This window comes from Aplidium turbinatum, chromosome 18 (genome assembly GCF_918807975.1).
Source record: "Aplidium turbinatum chromosome 18, kaAplTurb1.1, whole genome shotgun sequence".
In the NCBI taxonomy this organism is placed as follows: Eukaryota; Metazoa; Chordata; class Ascidiacea; order Aplousobranchia; family Polyclinidae; genus Aplidium; species Aplidium turbinatum.
Genome location: NC_137489.1, coordinates 20,845,404 through 20,863,485, shown reverse-complemented (window position 1 = coordinate 20,863,485; position 18,082 = coordinate 20,845,404). Strand labels below are relative to the sequence as shown.

The window sequence follows — 18,082 nt, the reverse complement described above, 5'->3', positions numbered from 1 at the left end:
CCTAGAGGAAGTAAGATTGAGGGGACAGTCAGCGCGGTTTTTAGGTGCCAATGGGAGGAGATATAAGTTATGGTGGTCAGGAAATAACACAGGAATCGGTGGTGTTGGTTTCTTGGTAAAAGAGGAATTATGTGAGAAAGTAATAGAAGTTAGAAGGAGTGACAGAGTGATGACAATGGTACTTGTTTTTGAAGAGGAGGTAGTGAGGCTAATCTGTGCATGTGCATATGCACCTCAAAGTGGTAGGGATTACTTAGAAAAGGAAAGTTTTTATGATATTTTGGCAGAGGAATGGGATTTACGGAGTTCAAAAGAGTTGGTGTTTGGATTAGGAGATTTTAATGGACATGTTGAAAAACAAGCAAATGGGTTCGAGGGCATTAATGGAGGGTATGGTTTTGGGGAGAGAAACATGGAAGGAAGAATGCTACTTGAATTTTGTGATGAAAGGAAACTTTGTATTGCCAATACATGGTTTAAAAAGAAAGAGAAAAGGAAGGTGACTACAGCTCAGGAGGACATGAGTCGGAAATTGATTTTATTGTGGTTGGGCAGGAACAGAGAAAGTACTTGAAGAATGTGAAAGTAATTCCGTGGAAGTTGCAGCATAGACTAGTAGTAGGAGACTTAAATATGAAAAAAGTGAAGAAAATTGTGAAGAAAGAACGAGTTTTTGTGAAAAGTGTGTGGAAACTGGAGGAAAAAGAAACGAGAATTAAGTTTGTGAAAAGAGCAAAAGAGCTGGTAAACATGAGTGCGCAGGACGTGAGGAGATATCATGGAGACACATGGTGGTGGGATGAAGAGGTGAAGCATGCGATTTCACAGAAAAGAGATGCATACAAGCAGTGGCGCAAAAATGGGTCAGAAGAGAATAAAAAGAACTATAGGAGTATGAAAAAGAAGGCAAAAAGGGTTGTTGCAAGAGCTATGAAGAATGGTGCTAAGGAGGAACTTAATAAAATGGGGGAAAGCCAAAACAAAGTATTCAGACTCATAAAGCAAATGAAAAAGGATGGGAAAGATATTGTAGGGGAAGATGTATAAGGAGTGGAGATGGGAAGTTGCATTTCAGCCCGGAAAGCAGAGGAGAAGTGTGGAAGGAACATATGGAAAATGTTATGAATAAGGAGAATGTATGGGATCATATGACAGAGGTTGATCTGGTGGAGGGTCCAGTGGGAAAGGTTACTCGTGATGAAGTGGTGGAGGCAATGGGGCAAATGAAACTGCATAAAGCAGCCGGTCCATCAGAAGTGAGCGTAGAGATAATAAAAGCAAGGGGAGAGTTGGGAATTGAAGTAATGCTACAACTTAGCCAAAGGGTATTAGATGGAGAGAGAATGCCGGAGGAGTGGAAGCATAATACTGTTGTTCCACTGTTCAAGAGAAAAGGGGATGTGAGAAGTTGCAGTGCATATAGAGGTGTAACACTACTAGAGCATGGAATGAAAATTGTGGAGCAAATACTAGAAAAGAGGTTGAGAACATTGGTGAAATTAAATGATATGCAGTTTAGATTTATGCCAGGAAAAGGTACAGTGGATGCTCTGTTTATATTGAGAAGAATGCAGGAGGAATACCGAGAGAAGCAGAGAAAACTATATATGTGTTTCGTCGACTTAGAAAAGGCATTTGATAGAGTACCAAGGAAAGTGATGGAGTGGGCAATGAGGAAAAGAGGTATACCGGAGGTATTAGTGAGAGCTGTGATGTCTATGTATGAGGATGCAAGAACAAAAGTGAGAGTTGGATCAAATTATTCAAACGAGTTTTTTGTGAAGGTTGGTGTACACCAAGGATCAGTTTTGTCACCTCTGATATTTGCTATTGTGGTTGACGTTGTAACTGAAGGAGTGAGGGAGGGCTTATTGAGTGAAATTTTGTATGCAGACGACCTGGTCTTGACAAGTAATAGTATGGAGGGACTGGAGAGAAAGTTTGAGAAATGGAAAGAAGCATTTGAAACCAAGGGTATGAAGGTAAATCTTGAAAAAACAAAAGTGATGGTGAGTGGAGCAGAAGGAACAGTTGTTGAGAACAAAGTAGATCCCTGTGGAATATGTGGCAAGAGAGTGATGAGAAATTCAATGCAATGCAAGGAATGTGGAAAGTGGGTACATGCAAGATGTGCTAATGTCAAGAGAGCCGCAACAAGATTGGCGAAGTGTTTTGTTTGTGGGAAATGCAGTAAAGGAAGGAATGAAGTGGAAGGCCATGATGATGAGTTCTGCCATGGCATCGAAACAGTGACAGACTTCTGTTATCTGGGTGATCGGATAAATGGAAGTGGTGGATGTGAAGCAGCGGTGACAACAAGGGCAAGATTGGGCTGGGCAAAGTTCAGGGAATGTGGGGAAATGTTGCATGGCAGAAAATTTTCACTAAGGATGAAAGGAAAAGTATATCAGAGCTGTGTGCGGCCTGCAATGCTATATGGTAGCGAGACATGGGTATTGAGAGAGAGTGAACTGGCAATCCTGAGAAGAACGGAAAGGTCAATGGTGAGAGCAATGTGTGGGGTGAAAACAAGAAGGGAAAAAAGGACTGAAGAATTGTTGGATATGCTAGAGATGAGAGAGACCATAGAGCAACTGGCAAGGGCAAATGGAGTAAGATGGTATGGACATGTGATAAGGAGGGAGGAAGGAAGTTTTCTTAGAAAGGCACTAGATCTAAAGGTGGATGGGAAGAGGAAACGCGGTCGTCCAAGAAGAACGTGGAAACAACAAGTGAAGGATGAATTTAAAAAAGTCAGACTGAAGGAGGAAGATGCAAGGGACAGGGTGAAATGGAGAAAAGGGATTAAAACAATTGCTGCGCGGAAACAATCGGCCACCCCCACTAGTGGGGAACAAACTGACGATGGATTATGATGATGATGAGTGAAACGAACATTAGTAACAAGACAAACATTAATGTCAGGGCATGCTTGCTGCTAGATCTTGATTTTGCTGCCATTGTATGACTTTAGACCGGAGATTTCCGATACTTTTTTTTTTTTGAAGATAAAAAAGCCAACCACTTGGGAAAATAAAACTCTAAAGTTTTTCCTTGAAGTCAATTTTTATACCATCGACGACAAGCTATCTCCCACACAGCATTATAAGTTTATTTTGCAATTATATATTTGTTGCAGAACTGGTTTTCGTTCATAAAGAACTCATCAGTATAACTAGGCCTATTAACAAATTATTATAAACATTTCGTCAAAGTAGCTAGGTGAAATTATCAGCTTTAATCCTATCTGTAGCGACACAGGGTTTTATGAGGACGCTCCACTCTGATAGTGAAATATTTCTCAGAAGGAAATATGCTAGAAATGTGAAATTTCTTGACTTTTAGTTTTTGTTCTTTGCGTATTTTATAACCCAAAACTGGTAATTTTTCCGCCTTCCTGCCCTGCACAATAAGCGTTTCTTCTCAGGTAGCTGGACATTTTTTGCAATGCTACATATATAATTTAATGTAAGTGCAATATAAATGTTAGTGCAGTTACTTTGAAATGTAAAAACTCCCAAAAACGCCTTATATGTATCAGCAATAGTAATTTTTTGTTTAGTTTAGCATTATTTTATGTTATAATTCAAAAATTTCAATTTTGAAGCTATTTTTGGGAAAGTAAAATAAAAACCGACCTTCTGACATCTTTTCATCTCAAACACTTTATTTCAATAAATTTGTTGGGTACCTATTTCATTACTGCTCAGTCAGTTTTGGAAAAGGTAAGAATTCAACACGCGAAGTTCTCACTGCAATTAGATTTAAAGTTTGATGTTGCCGAAGGTCATGCTTGTGCCGCTTGTAATCGTGATCTTGTAGAAAGTGAGCTTGAAGTTTTGGATAGCTTATGTGCTTTGGAAGGGAAAGTTTCAGAAGAGGTTTTAATTGCAATGGTTTATATTGCTGGGTATGTTGAGTTGAAGAATGGATGTGCTATTGCAGAAGACACGTACTTCTATTATGAAAAATTTGGTTCATATGTTGATAAATTAAATCGAGGTGGTCTGACACGTCCGAAGGATAGTGTTGTACAGTGGTGTGTATTTTGTTACAACTTCTTTACAAGTGTTGTCAACTGGTGAAATGTGTCGAAAATTTATTTCTTGTAACTTTCTATCCATATCTGAACGACATTGCTTTTTCATGACATTGTCTCATTGTCGCACATTGGATAATGTATTTTTAAAGAACTATGCCCTGTTGCAGTCTCCCAGATGCTCAAAAGAAAGTGTATTGAAAGTGCTAAAACTTTCATAGAATATAGTCTATACATGCTGATAGCTAAAGGCATAATGCTTCTTTGAATCTTTATTCAGCTTATCTGATGTTATAAAAATGCCTTGTAGTTTATTTGTATATTTTCCAGGTAAGCTTTTACTTTCTATGCAACTTTTAATGTTTTTAAAAAACATTTCTACTGTATCTATTTAGTAAGTATTTTCTACTTCGTTATATGGCTGCATTTATCAGTAGTAATCATTCACCATCTAAAATTAACCACTTCTATAGTTCTATTGCAGTAAATCACAATATAATTGTGACTCATTTGACTTTCTCTCCTACTCGTTCATTTTGTAGAATTACAGCTTTATATTCTATCTAACCTCATTGTTTTTTGCATTTTAGGCAGTCACTCTAGGGCTAGGCAGACTGGCTTCATTGATTAATTTATTGACTGTTGATATTTGAAGAGTTGAGCTTAAAGTTTTGAAGTATAGCTCTGTCTGTCAGATGAATATGGCAGAAGAACATCGCACTATCAATGGTATAAACTACAGAGACCAACGGCGATCCTGATCAACCAACACCAGGTGCCTCTCCCTCCATCAACTGATGACTCAGAGATAACCAACCATGTATCAGATTCAGAGGGTGAACACTGACTCATTTTGATGTGACCAGAACTGCTTGCACGCTTATTGTTTTGTGTATATGTCTAAACCAGGGGTCACCAACTGGCGGCCTTCTTCACGCTGTTATGTGCTGCCCGCGGAAGATATCAGCGTACAAGTATCACCAAAAATACTTTTCTTGAGGAGTTAAAGAGTATGAATGAAAAAAATACTTTCCGGGAAGTTTTCGCTTTGCATGCGATTACACCGACCGACCAATCAGATTGTAGTTCTAGGTGGGGATCGCTTAAAGTTATTCCAATGCGATGTCCATCCACATTTCACACTGTCCCAGTGGTTGATTAAAACGTCTGTTTTCAAATTTCGAAATTGTCTGTGAGCATAGTAGGGTTGCTTATTTTAAGTTTGTAAATGTCATGTAAACACTAGTGTGCGTTTTACGTTATTGTGTTTCACGAGCAGTGTTCCCTTTGTGCAAGTTTTTGTTGGCAAAATAGGTCGGTGTGCCAACTCAATTTATAATAAATTGGCAAAATATTACATATAAATTAATATTTAAAGACTTTTTCTGGTTGTATTGTGAAAATATTTAGCTTAATACTGCAAAATGTTGTTAATCAACAATTCTTGCCATGCTGATAAGCACCGCAAGTGACAGTTGTCTAATAATAAAAGAAAAACGGTTTTATGGATTCTCACAAAAAGAATGAAAAACCAACTCATTGCTTTTTTAGAGGAAACACTGTTCATGAGTTATGATAGAAACGTTTTTACGGTGATTTCCACAAGCGTTTGTTTCATGGTGCCTGGTTTCTTTCTCCATGTTAATGGAGCCTATTTTTCTCTGATATGTTTGCAGGTCACTATTTGTTGCCTGTATTGCAATGTGTCAAACATTTCCTTATTTACCGAAACTGTTAATTGCGAGATATCTTTTGTGAAGCGAAGTGACAACACCATACTCTTGCTTGGCGATAAATATTCTGATGAAACCACTCGCCTCGCTATAAATGCACAAAACAAGTGGCCTCGTTTATTTGGCATTGTTGAAGAAGTCAAAAGTGTTGTAAAAAGAGTTTGGCATGGCAGTAGCGTTGTTTGACTAATTTTGTTGCTGCGGTATTCTAAGATAAATATTAACAACATGTCATGCTGGATACTGGGTACGAAATGCGTTCTTTTCCAGCATAAAAATCAACTTACCTAAAATTTTATTAGTGCGGCCGCCACAGCTTTCCTTAGTGCCCCGCATGCAAAAAAGGTTGGTGACCCCTGGTCTAAACCATAGACTTCTTAACCACTTCCGCTCGGCGGTCGGCTATAGCCGACATTTTTTTCCGTGCCAATTCGTCGAACGTCGGCTACTCCCGACAGATTTTTCTTGGTTTGACTGCGGTAGCCGGTTTTTGCCGTCCTTTGCTAGCAGTTGAGAGGGGAATCACCTAATGGTTCTGTTATCTTGAGGCAATGATTCAGCTGTAATAAATCAGTGTTATAGTGGAATTTTGTTTGTGAGAAATTTGCCTGTGACGTAAGCTTTCTTAGCTACTGTAGCCTACTGTTTCAGCAGATTCAGCAGATTTGCTATTCGCATGAGCGAATTGAAGGTATTCCAGTGGTTGATAAGCTGTAGAGGTGGCAACGCAAATCTTTTGTTGTAAACCTAAGTATTTTTTCACAGGGGCGGGTTTAATCTGATGGAGGGCCCGGGGCACTTTTAGATTGGGGGCCCCCTTGCAAAAAATATTAAAAACTATCTCTACGTCTACAGTAGCATTAATCCAGCACTGCACTGCACTACACAGCATTTTTCAGAAACTTCAAAGGCTGAAAGAATAATATACCACAAAATCACATTTTTTTACGTCTGGGGGCCTTTCAAAACGGGAGCCAGGGGTACCTGCACCTGGATGTTGTAACCGATCGTTTGTTCAAGATAAGACCTCTGCTTGATGAATTTCTCCACAATGTTCAGGAAGTCTATTGTCCACAGAAGCACATCTCTGTGGATGAATCTATGCTGAAATTTCACGGCAGGCTAAAGTTCAAGCAATACAATCTTTCCAAGAGGGCACGGTTTGGACTAAAGCTGTTACAACTCTATGAATCATGTGGGAGTATGTGTGGATACACCTGGAATTTCAAACATAGGATCGAGAAGGATCGAGATAGTGCTGTACCAGCAGGTACAAACGTGGTCATAAATTTATGCCATGATTTACTTGGAAAAGGTTATTATCTTTTTATCGATAACTGGTACAGCAGTCCACAGTTATTTTGCACATTGCTGCAAAACAAAACCCACACAGTTGGTACAGTTAGGCTGAACCGGAAGCACTTGCCAAGCAATCTTTCGGGAAAAAAATTAAAAAGAGGAGAGCACGTGTTCAAGACAGCAAATGGTTTGATGGCAATGATGTGGACAGGTGCGGATTTAGGGGGGGCAGAAGGTGCAGGTCCCCCGGGCCCCCCTTTTGAAGGGCCCTTCGACGTGGAAAAAATGTGATTTTGTGTTATTTTTGTTTTCCTTTCAGCCTTTGAAGTTTCTGCAAAATGCTGTGCAGTGCTAGATTAATGCTACTGCAGAGGTAGAGGTGGTTTTTCGCGCCGTTGGTGCAAAAAATTTTTTTGTACGGGGCCCTCCGATCTAAAAGTGCCCCGGGCCCCCCATCAGCTAAATCCAGCCCTGGGTGTGGAAGGACGTAAAGATGTTCTACATGGCATTCATCAAAACTATGTCCAACAGGTAAAACCAACCTCAATGGAAATCCCATCATAAAACCCACTTGTGTGATTTTGTACAATCAAGGGATGGGGGAGTTGATCGTTCAGATCAGCTTTCAGCAACCTGCCGCTCTGTAGGAAAGCACACAAGGTGGTACAAAAAGTTGTTTTTTTATATAGTGGACATAGCATTGGTGAATTCATTTCTGCTATTCAAAATGCTCCATCAAGAGCACGAAACTTCAAAGTCATGCTAGCCCTTGAGATGTTGGAATCAGCAGAAATTCCAGAGTACCTAAACCCTGGCCGAAAAAGATTTTTTTCCACCCCTGACCGTCTCAGAGCTGAAGATGGACATTTTTGGATTTCATTTTTCCAAGTGTTCGTTTATTTCAATGTAAAATCAAATGTCAATCACTAACAATGTTCGCCTTTATACAAGACAACACTGCTGTTTTTATTTTTGAAAGTGTTCGTTTATTTCGATGTAAAATCAAATGTCAATCACTGAAAATGTTTGCTTTAATACAAGACACCACTGCTGCATTCATTTTACAAAGTTTTTTTTTAATTTTAATGCAAAATTAAATGTCAATCACTGAAAAGGTTTGCTTTTATACAAGACACTACTTTTTGTACAAGACAGTCAAAATGCAGAAACGCGAGAAAAAAAAGAAAAAAATTCACAAGCCATGCTGCATCTAAACTATGTTGCGATGTACTTGGAGTTCATGCAAGTAAAATGATGAAAGCCCCCAAAGGAACACATATAATTAATTTGGATCTTGCAAGGAAATTAAGAATGAAATATGAAGCAATAATACCAGGTTTCAAAGTATGCCATGCATGGCTAAAGCAGATGAAATCTGAAATGAACGAAACAAGTGAAGTTGAAAGAAGAGAATTGGAGGAGGGGCAAATGGCTACCCGCTACATCTACATCAGGGAGTGAAAATGGTGAGGAAATTAGAGAATGGAAGAATAAAGAAAAAAGGGAAATCACGGATCCCCAAATGCTTTCTCACGGACCCCCAAGGAGTCCGCGAACCTCAGGTTGGGAACCACTGCTATAGATCTTATAGAACAACAACCAACGTGTTCCAACAAAGAGTGGAAGACATCATATGATGATCTCAATAAGTTGACGTTTGAATTGAAGGAAAAATTCCAGGAAACAACTATTCATGGAGATAAGGTGCAACAGCAAAACTTTTTGACTGCCATATAAGCACAGTACGTCAGGCCTTGAAGCTGAAATCTGATCACAGCCTACTAGCAAAACCAGTGCGATCTGCTAGACAGGGTATTAGTGATACAGTGAAAGACCAGGTCCTAGCATTTTATGAAGATGACGAGTTTTCTCGGTTGATGCCAGGGTCCGGTGACTATGTCAGTTTGGGGAATAAAATCCACCGGCAAAAGCGACTTCTTCTCTGCAATTTGAATGGACTGCACTTGGCCTTTAAATCACAATTTCCTGAAAGCAAAATTGGTTTGTCGAAGTTTTGTGAATTCCGTCCAAAATGGTGTGTTAAGATGGGATCTTCTGGGAGTCATTCGGTGTGTGTTTGTGCTATTCATCAGAATGCCACACTGGTTGCTTCTGCCTGTGGTTTAGAATACAAGGAAATGATGACCGAAATTGTGTGTAATTTAGAAGATAGGATGTGTATTGTGTATGGTTCATCGCTGTTCAAACTGCCCAGGAAAGGAAGGACTAACATCAAAACTAAACGAGCACTTCAATGGAAGAGATTCTGAGGACATTTATTTCAAGCAATGGCAGTCAACAGTAGGGTGTGCCACTTTGTAACTTTTTTTTCATAACCAAGGTCTCAACCCATTTTGGGGTTCCTTTCAGGACCAAAAACTATCCCAAAAATTTTTTGGGAAAAATATTCGAATTTAGTGGTACCACAGAGCACTTCGGGCAAATTCGGAGCAAATTTGGCCAAAATTGCTATATCTGACTGACCAGTAAGGATAGAGAGTTGATTTTAGGCTCTATGGAAAGGTAATCATCATGTTTCTATATACTGTAAAAGAACATTTTTCTCTAAAACAAACAGAAATTAAGTTATTGCCAAAAAACTCATTTTTGCTGTATTTTTGGGCATTTTTACTCTAATACATAGCATTGCTATTGCATATAGCATAGCATTGCTATAGCATAGCATTGAGAATATAGAGCAAGCTTTAACTCACACAGTAATTTGGCCATACATCGTGCATGGCTCACTGCACCAGTGCTTTTGATCACAGGGGCTATCATGTCATGGGGATATGATGTATTCTCTTCAGTTTGTTCAACTCAATATAATTACCGAGGAAGAAGCAAACGGACATAGATCTCTTTCCTTGTTTTTGATATTATTTTATGTTCCTGCATAGATAAGAGCACCTGTTCCATTTGATGCTCCATATCATGATCTTCATTTGCTTAAAACTCTTCTTCAACTTAAAAGAATGATTTTCCAGAATCTTTTTCAAAGTTCATTGCGGCAATGATAAACCGCCTTATGCAACATCTGTGAACCATTTGTATTTTTGGTATTGTTTTCTGCATTATCGTCTGTGCAAGAAAAGGAAAAATGTCGTAAAGCATTGCTAAAATATAAACCGGCTTCTGAATCATTGTTGAAAAACTTGGGAAAATTAGTCACACCTGCAGAAATAACAATGTCAACCAACATGAATAACTTGTTTGGACCAGATTCTTGACTAATTCCACACAGGAGCAAGTTAGATTGTGCTTTCATTGAAAAACATGGAGCTAGAACATGGAGCAAAAATGATTCCTATATAGCTGCTAAACATTCACTTGAGCATATGCATGTAGTCAATTACGCTGCAGAAAGGGCAATTTTATTAGCAAAGACATATCATTACAACTTAACCCAAAACAAGGCGCAGAAATCTGCACTTTTTCAAACAGTCCCAGAAGTAAGAAAATTGGTTCTGAACCTAAAGAAAGAAACTTTGCTAAATGCTGATCTTGCTTCCACTTCATCCGGACTGTAATTTAAGATATTGTGACTCTGCTGTAAATTTCTTTATCGTCTGTGCTGTGTGATCCTTTCTTGTTTTGTTTTAATTGGTAAAAAAACATGCACATTTTTTTTATTTACATTGTACCATTCGTTGACAAGCCTTAGCTTAGCAAGGGCAATATGATCATGAGAAGAGAACAAAATTACTATACATTGATAAGAATAAACTCACTTATTAACATGTAATGTATAACACCAAACTGCTAATAAAAGAATCTGCTAAAACCTATACAAAGTGTAAGGCAATACTACGTAATACAGTAAAAATGCCCAAAAATATAGCGAAATCAGTTTTTTGGCAATGACTTAAATCTGTTTGTTTTAGAGAAAAATGTTCTGTTAAAACATATAGAAACATGATGATTACCTATCAATAGAGCCTAAAATCAACTCTCTATCCTTACCGATCAGTCAGATATAGCAATTTTGGCCAAATTTGCTCCGAATTTGCCCGAAGTGCTCTGTGGCACCACTAAATTTGAACATTTTTCCCAAAAAATGTTTGGGATAGTTTTTGGTCCTAAAAGGAACCCCAAAATGGGTTGAGACCTTGGTTATGAAAAAAAAGTTACAAAGTGGCACACCCTAGTCAACAGACCGATCAGAACTCAATACGTTAACAATGTGTTTGTCTGATTTCATTGAATTTATTCAGCAAAGATGGATAACCTGACCTCTCATTCTTATATTTCGAAGTGTCAAGCCAGTTATCTGAAGCAACTTAAAGCAAATCTTTCACCAAACACGGCAATAATGCTTGGGGATTTTGCCGAGAACTATTCCTACATTATTCAGGACTGCAATGCAGTCTACACCCAGTTGTTTTGTAAGTTGTTGTTGATGACACAGTCCAATCATTTTCATTCTGTTCCTTGTCTGCTGATTTAACTAATGACACCACGTTTGTGTATGCACTGCAAGGTAAGTTAATGCATTATCTCAAAAATCATTTTCCGTCAATTTCCAAAATTGAGTATTTTTCTGATGGCTGCAGCGGTCAATATAAAAACTTCAAGAATTTTCTAAATTTGACCTTTCACAAACAGAATTTTGGGTATGACGCTTCATGGGTGTTTTTTGCTACTAGCCATGGCAAATCACCATGCGATGGTATTGGTGGAACTGTGAAGCGAACGCTTATGCGAACAAGCTTGATGCAGCCTTTGGGAACAGAGCTTCTCACAATAGAGAAAGTTTTTGATTTCTGTAAACACAAGATCAAAGGAATTGAATTTTTTTGTTGGATCCAGAGTATCTTAGCAACATCAGAGCTTTTCTTGAAAAATGGTATGAATCTGGTTGTACAGTGCCTGGAACTCGTTTGTTTCACCATTTTATACCAGTATCGGTTGGAAAAATTATGTTCAAGCGGACATCTGAGGACAAGCTTTATGCTGGTATACACACCTTCTTTTCAGATCATGAGCCGAGCATATCTGTAAGTAATCTAAAGGTTGCCAAATATGTTTCTTGCTTTTATGATGACCAGTGGTGGATTGGAATAATAACCGAAATTAATACTACTTCAGAAGATGCACTTGTAAATTTTCTTCATCAATGTAATGGTGATACTACAGAAGATTTGTTTGTATGGCCACCAAGAGAGGACAAATGCTGGGTTTCCATTCAACACATTCTTTGTGAGATCCAACAACCTCGACTGAAAGAAGCAACAAATACCGCACGGCGATCTGCCCTAAAATACACAATTTTTCCTGAAGACAAGGCAAAGATCCAAAATGCATTTTCTCATTTCATATCACATGCCAATAATTCACTGTAATTCATTTCAATAATGTACAGTCAATTGGGGTGACTAAAGCACCTAACTGGATACAAAATTACTACAACTTTGTGATGCTATTTTCATTATTTATAATATTTATTTTTGATTAGTCTTTCAATGATGTGATATGTGATGTTTTGTTGTCCTTTGAAATTTTTGTAAGCCATCAGCTGTAACAAACGATCATGCAGAGAGGAGCATTGCTCTTGTACAAACCTTTACTGGGAATTTAACAACTTTAGGACAAGGAACAACTACAGCATCTTCTGCAAGTTGCTTCTCAACATCGCAAGAATTTTCCTCAGCCACTCAAGAGTACCTTAATTGGGCGACAATGAGTGGTTGGTAACCATGAAACCCATGTTTTAAACAAATAATACTCACTTTTTTGGGTGGGGGGACCCATATTTTCCTCGATTGGTGTGGCTGTGGAATTGGTCATATCACATTCCTTTTCCAGCACCATACACAATACGCACATCATTAACCAATGTTCTACATTGATCATTATCCATATAATAGATAGCAAAAATAACCATTATAAATAGAGGTTATATTGTTCATGAGGCATTAAATTATAATTTGAAATTCCATTTTTATATCAACAAGACACCTTTAAGCTACATTGTACAAAAAAAAATCTTTTTTAAGCGGAATGCTGCACGGCTTTTTTTGATTTTTAAGTCCGCCGCCCAAAAATATTCTCTTGCTCCATAACTTTTTTTCCATTGGCTTTAGAGCAAAACAGATTACTTTTTTGAATTCCTTAGCCCCAAAAATGGTGAATTAGACTCTTTCATTGGCTCTCTATCATCACCATAGCCCAAAATATTGATTTTTAAAGATTTTTTTGCATGTGGCGCCACCGAGTGACAAAGAAAGTTCAAATCGCAGTATCTTTTGAATTGCTGAACTTTTTTCAAAATTTTTTTTTTGCTTTACTCAGAATTCAAAAGAGAACAACATATGTATATATTGGACAATTCTGATGGTATGCAGTAACAACCCTTGCTGAATTATCGTGAGAGTACATTTTCTAGAATGAAGCAAGTCAAGTCTAAAAACAGAAATCGAATGATAGATGAAACACTGGAAGATAATCTCCGACTTGCTACCACTAACATTGAAATTGATGTAGGAACGATAGTAGGCCTATCGGAGAAACCTCGACCACAGGCTGATAGAGATTTGCAATAAATTTCTCTTTGCTATTGTTTAACAATTTCGATTACGCACTCACTACCGGTATCATTTTATTGGAAATGGCCGCAAGTTGTCACGTTTTTGTGAAGTGGCCCGTAAGTTAAAGGTAGTTGGACCACGCTGCTTTAGACCAAGGTATCATCAAGAATTTCAAACATCATTATCGATGGAGTATGTTGCAAAAACTTCCGGGATGCTGATGAAAACGCTACAGCCACCAACATAGCACGCGCAATCTGTTTTTTTTTTTCGCTGAGTCTTTTTGGTCATTTGTCCGAAATAAGTTGTAAAAATTCAGTCATTTTTTATTTATTTCGGTCATTTTTTCTGATGAAAATATTTCCTTTCAAGTAGCTGATACAAACCAAAATTTGCACTTCCTGACTAGCTACAACATTAAGTTTCGCTGAGAAACGTTGTCGTGTTTTACCTGAGAAAAGTTAGAACAGACAAACGTTTCTTCAACGTTCATCAGTGAAACTCAACCTTGCAACACAGTCTGCAGACATTGAATCAATGTAAAAATGATGGATTTTGCTGTCTGGGAAGGCACTCAAAGGTAAACACTGGATAAAATGCAAGCATGCAAAAGAAACGATATTGTGAAATAAAATACAAAATTTTCTAAATAAACAAAAGAATTGGATATACATCTCTCTGTTATCATTTTTAATGTAAAAATTCCTTGTGTGGTCCCTTTGTCTGAAACAAATGCAAACTGTGCTGTTGAAATTTCCGATTTTAGTTTTGGTCTCAATCTCATCATCATAATTCGGAGTAAGATCTTTGTTAGATGATTCACAAGGCTACTTGTTCTGTGGAGTGAGCATTCTGTTGCTCCGGTTTTCTTTGGTAAAGTTATGAATATGGAACATACCATATCACTAGGGATGTGTCCGGCGTCATAAATATGATTTAAGATCTCAGTGGTTAGGTCTAAACCCCACTCATCTAAAGCTTTGAGAATTTCAACTATAAAAGAAACGATATTGTGGAATAAAATACAACATTCTCTAAATAAACAGAAGGCGTCGTTAGATTTGGAATTTTGTAATAGTTGAGGATTGTAATATATTCTAAGTTTGCATACAGACGGTGACATAGGATACATGTCGATTTTATGTGAGCAAACTTTTCAATTTAATAGTTCAAACATTTTGCGCTAAATTTCATTTCAATTTATTTTTCTTTGTCGGAATGCAAAAGAAACGATATTGTGGAATAAAATACAAAATACAATTCAAAACTGTAGCCGAATAGGGACCTAGCCGAATCGGACTAGCCGAAACGGGCCATTTCGATTGTTGTTACGCATTGTAACCGCCTGGAAAATTAAATCGATTTGTGCTGGCTCAAACGTTGAATCAACCCAAAATTAACTTACTTTTCCCCATGAGTTATTTAACGTGAATTAGCGTTAACAGCATGCGTATCGCTACTTTTGGTATTACTTCATCACAAGAAGTCAAACAGGGCGGTCGTGATAGAATACTCTTGTATATTTTTCGCTACTCGTTGTGCATGGTTTGGTACAATTTTTTCATAATAAACGTTCACAGCAATTGCCGAGGTAATTTTAACTTTTGCCGTTTGGCCTCGGCAACGTTTTTGACGAAGTAAAAATATGCTAATTTCGAAGACTGCGTGAGTGTTCACACAAAGTAAAATAGTCCGAGGTGAGGTCTTGGTGCGATGTTTCTGCTGATTGAACTCGTGCTGCGAATAAATAACACAGGAAGAAATTTTGAACAATTTTTGTCCTAATTAAGTGCTCATTTTGCGAAGGCATTTCTATTGCCGTAGCAGAATGACAATTATGACGTTTGCGGCAGCATTTACCACAGCAATTGCCCCGCGTGCCGCCGCTAATTTCGAGGACTGTAGCGTGAAGCGTCGCTTTTAGGCCTTGCCTTGAAGTACCTGTCACAAGGAAATTTACATAATTCGACACTCTAATGATTGTATCACATGATGCTCCCCCCCTCCGATTGTTTCTCGACCTGAGGATGACCTCTCTCAGTTTTTTTCTGTAAGGCACGGCGTTTGTCGAATAGTGACGGCGCGTGTTGAGCGGCATTGCCGATGAAAATGGAAATCACAGCTCTGGGTGGGCACATTAACTAGGCTACTAACCTGATATATCATTGCTACAACAATTACCTTGTATCTTCTTCTGTTGGTACGATGCCTCCAAAGTAGCTTTGATGGGCCAATAAAATGTTTAACCTGTTGAGTTCACTAACATTCATATCCCTACAGGCCTACGCACAATACCATTCATATAACACACGTCTATAAACGACATAAATTACAGTAAAAATTGTACAAACGTTTTCAAAGCAAAGCACATCAATAAAAACTTAAACACTGTGACCCTAAGCAGAAAAGTTCAAGACATCTTGTTAACAACAACATAATAACCATCAAATGATCCCACTAAGGGTAAAACAGACTGTTAAGGTTACTTTGATAATAGCAATTTCATTTACTTGAAAGAGATAAATATATATACTGACAATAGATTTTTGATGCTCCTTCAACTGGTCTGCTGCTATTCGAAGAATCCATTTCGGATACAGCCTTTTTCAGAGAAAGTGTGTTATGGAGATTTCTAAAATCTCACAGCAGCATCTGCTTATTCAAAGGTATTAGCTTATAAAATAGGTTAATCAAATAAAGTCTCAGCAAAAATAAATAAAACAGTTGTCAAACGACGTTTCGTGATTAACAATAATGGTTAATCAAATGAAGTCTCAGCAAAAATGTCTCAACTAAACTTGCTAGATATCGCTATAGCTTATACCCACGTCCCACAAGATAAAAGCTAATTTACCTGTAGGCCTACCTCAGTGAAACAATAACTATCTCGTTTGCATGGGTATGGGAAGGTAGACACAAAAACCGCTTACCTAAATAATCTCTACAAATTCTCTAAATAAACTGCAACCATCGCTAGATTTAAGACATCACTGAATCGGCTTTCTCCGAAAAAGACTGTATCCGAATTGGGATTTCTCTGAATCGAATTCTCTGAATTGGATTCTTCAAAACGGGTTATTCCATCCTTCGACAACCAAAAGAATTTCCAGCTTAAGAATCAAGGAAATCAATTGTTTAGAAATATATTTTTCACAAATTTGATTATTTATTCTGAGTATACATAATGATAAATACACCATACATTCTATAAAACACTTTGTCTAGTAAAATAGTAAGTACACATAAAACAAACTGTGTCAACATCTTTTTTTCGAAAATGTGTCTAAGATGGCAAAATACAGAACTACGCTGTTGAAAAACAACCAAACATGCAAAATGAAATTCAACTGTCATACAAAATTATCGTGCTCAAATTTTGAAACTATCAACAAGAAAATTAAAATAAGAGAGTTATAAAGAACCAATCTCTACAAGTACCACTGCAAAGTAAACTATTTTCAGCATGAAATCAATTTAAACACGTCAAGCACAAAGTATTTTATTCCCAATTGTTAAATGGGATGTCCAAGAAGTAACATTCGCACAAAAGACTTTGTGCTATCCATGTATGCACAATTTCATTTACAACACAAGAACACAACCAAACCATTAATGAGAACTTAGATTTAAAGCGAGCTTTAAAGTGAAAAATTGTAATGTTGCAATATAGCCTGGCAGTGCCTATGCAGTATGATATAGTTTTCATCCAAAGTGCAAAAAAATTGAATCAAGCAAGGGATTTCATTCAATAATATAACACTCTTATCTGTTGAAAATACTGGAATGGCCAGTTTCGGTGAGTCCGATCCCTATGCGGTGATTTTTTCAATTTTTTTTTTAATTATCGGGTACCGTAGCCTAATTATCATTGCCGTTTTAGGGTTAGGAGTTAGGGTTAGGGGTTAGATGTTAGGAACTCACCGAATCGGACTCACCGAATAGTAGCAGACCCTGAAAATACAGCCAACCAAACCGGACCATCACCAGCTGGTTGCCGGTCATATGCCTGTGTAAATGGGGAGGGTTGGCGGCATTAAGGGCATCCAGTCGTAAAAACCTATGCTAAATCTAAAATAAAGATATAGGCTAGACCAGTGGTTCTTAACCTGGGCGCTACCGCCCCCTAGTGGGCGCTGTTAACTTTTAGAGGGGCGGAAATATTCAGGGGGCGTTATAGGGGGCGCTACATTCAGAAGGTGTAACGATATTTTCCTCACTGCAAATTTGCTTTAGTAGTTCTGCTGGGGGTACGAGAATCCACCGAGGATGAGGAGCTATATACAGTATAGAGATTGTGTTTAACAAGGGAAGTAGTGATTCTCTCTCAGAGCATTCTATGTTGGCCTATACAGCACAATGCACAACACCATCCGACAAGCGTGGACGTCGGATGGTGTTGTGCATGGCCTTTGTTGTTGATAATGGGCATTGTTTCCCTTTCCTTGTAGTAAGTAAATGGCATTTTGTGGTCAGCTTTTGGCAGG

The 18,082-nt window shown here is 38.0% G+C and overlaps 1 protein-coding gene across 1 annotated transcript in view; it reads right to left on the bottom strand.

Moving 5' to 3' along the window:
• Positions 1-17,834, bottom strand: part of LOC145787127 (tyrosine--tRNA ligase, cytoplasmic-like) — a 108,753-nt gene extending 90,919 nt beyond the window's left edge. The window contains exon 1 of the mRNA XM_082598852.1: positions 15,780-17,834. Coding sequence (XP_082454978.1) covers positions 15,780-15,868 — 89 coding nt within the window. The 5' untranslated portion in view covers positions 15,869-17,834. The remainder of the gene's footprint in view (positions 1-15,779) is intronic.
• Positions 17,835-18,082: the final 248 nt, after the last annotated feature.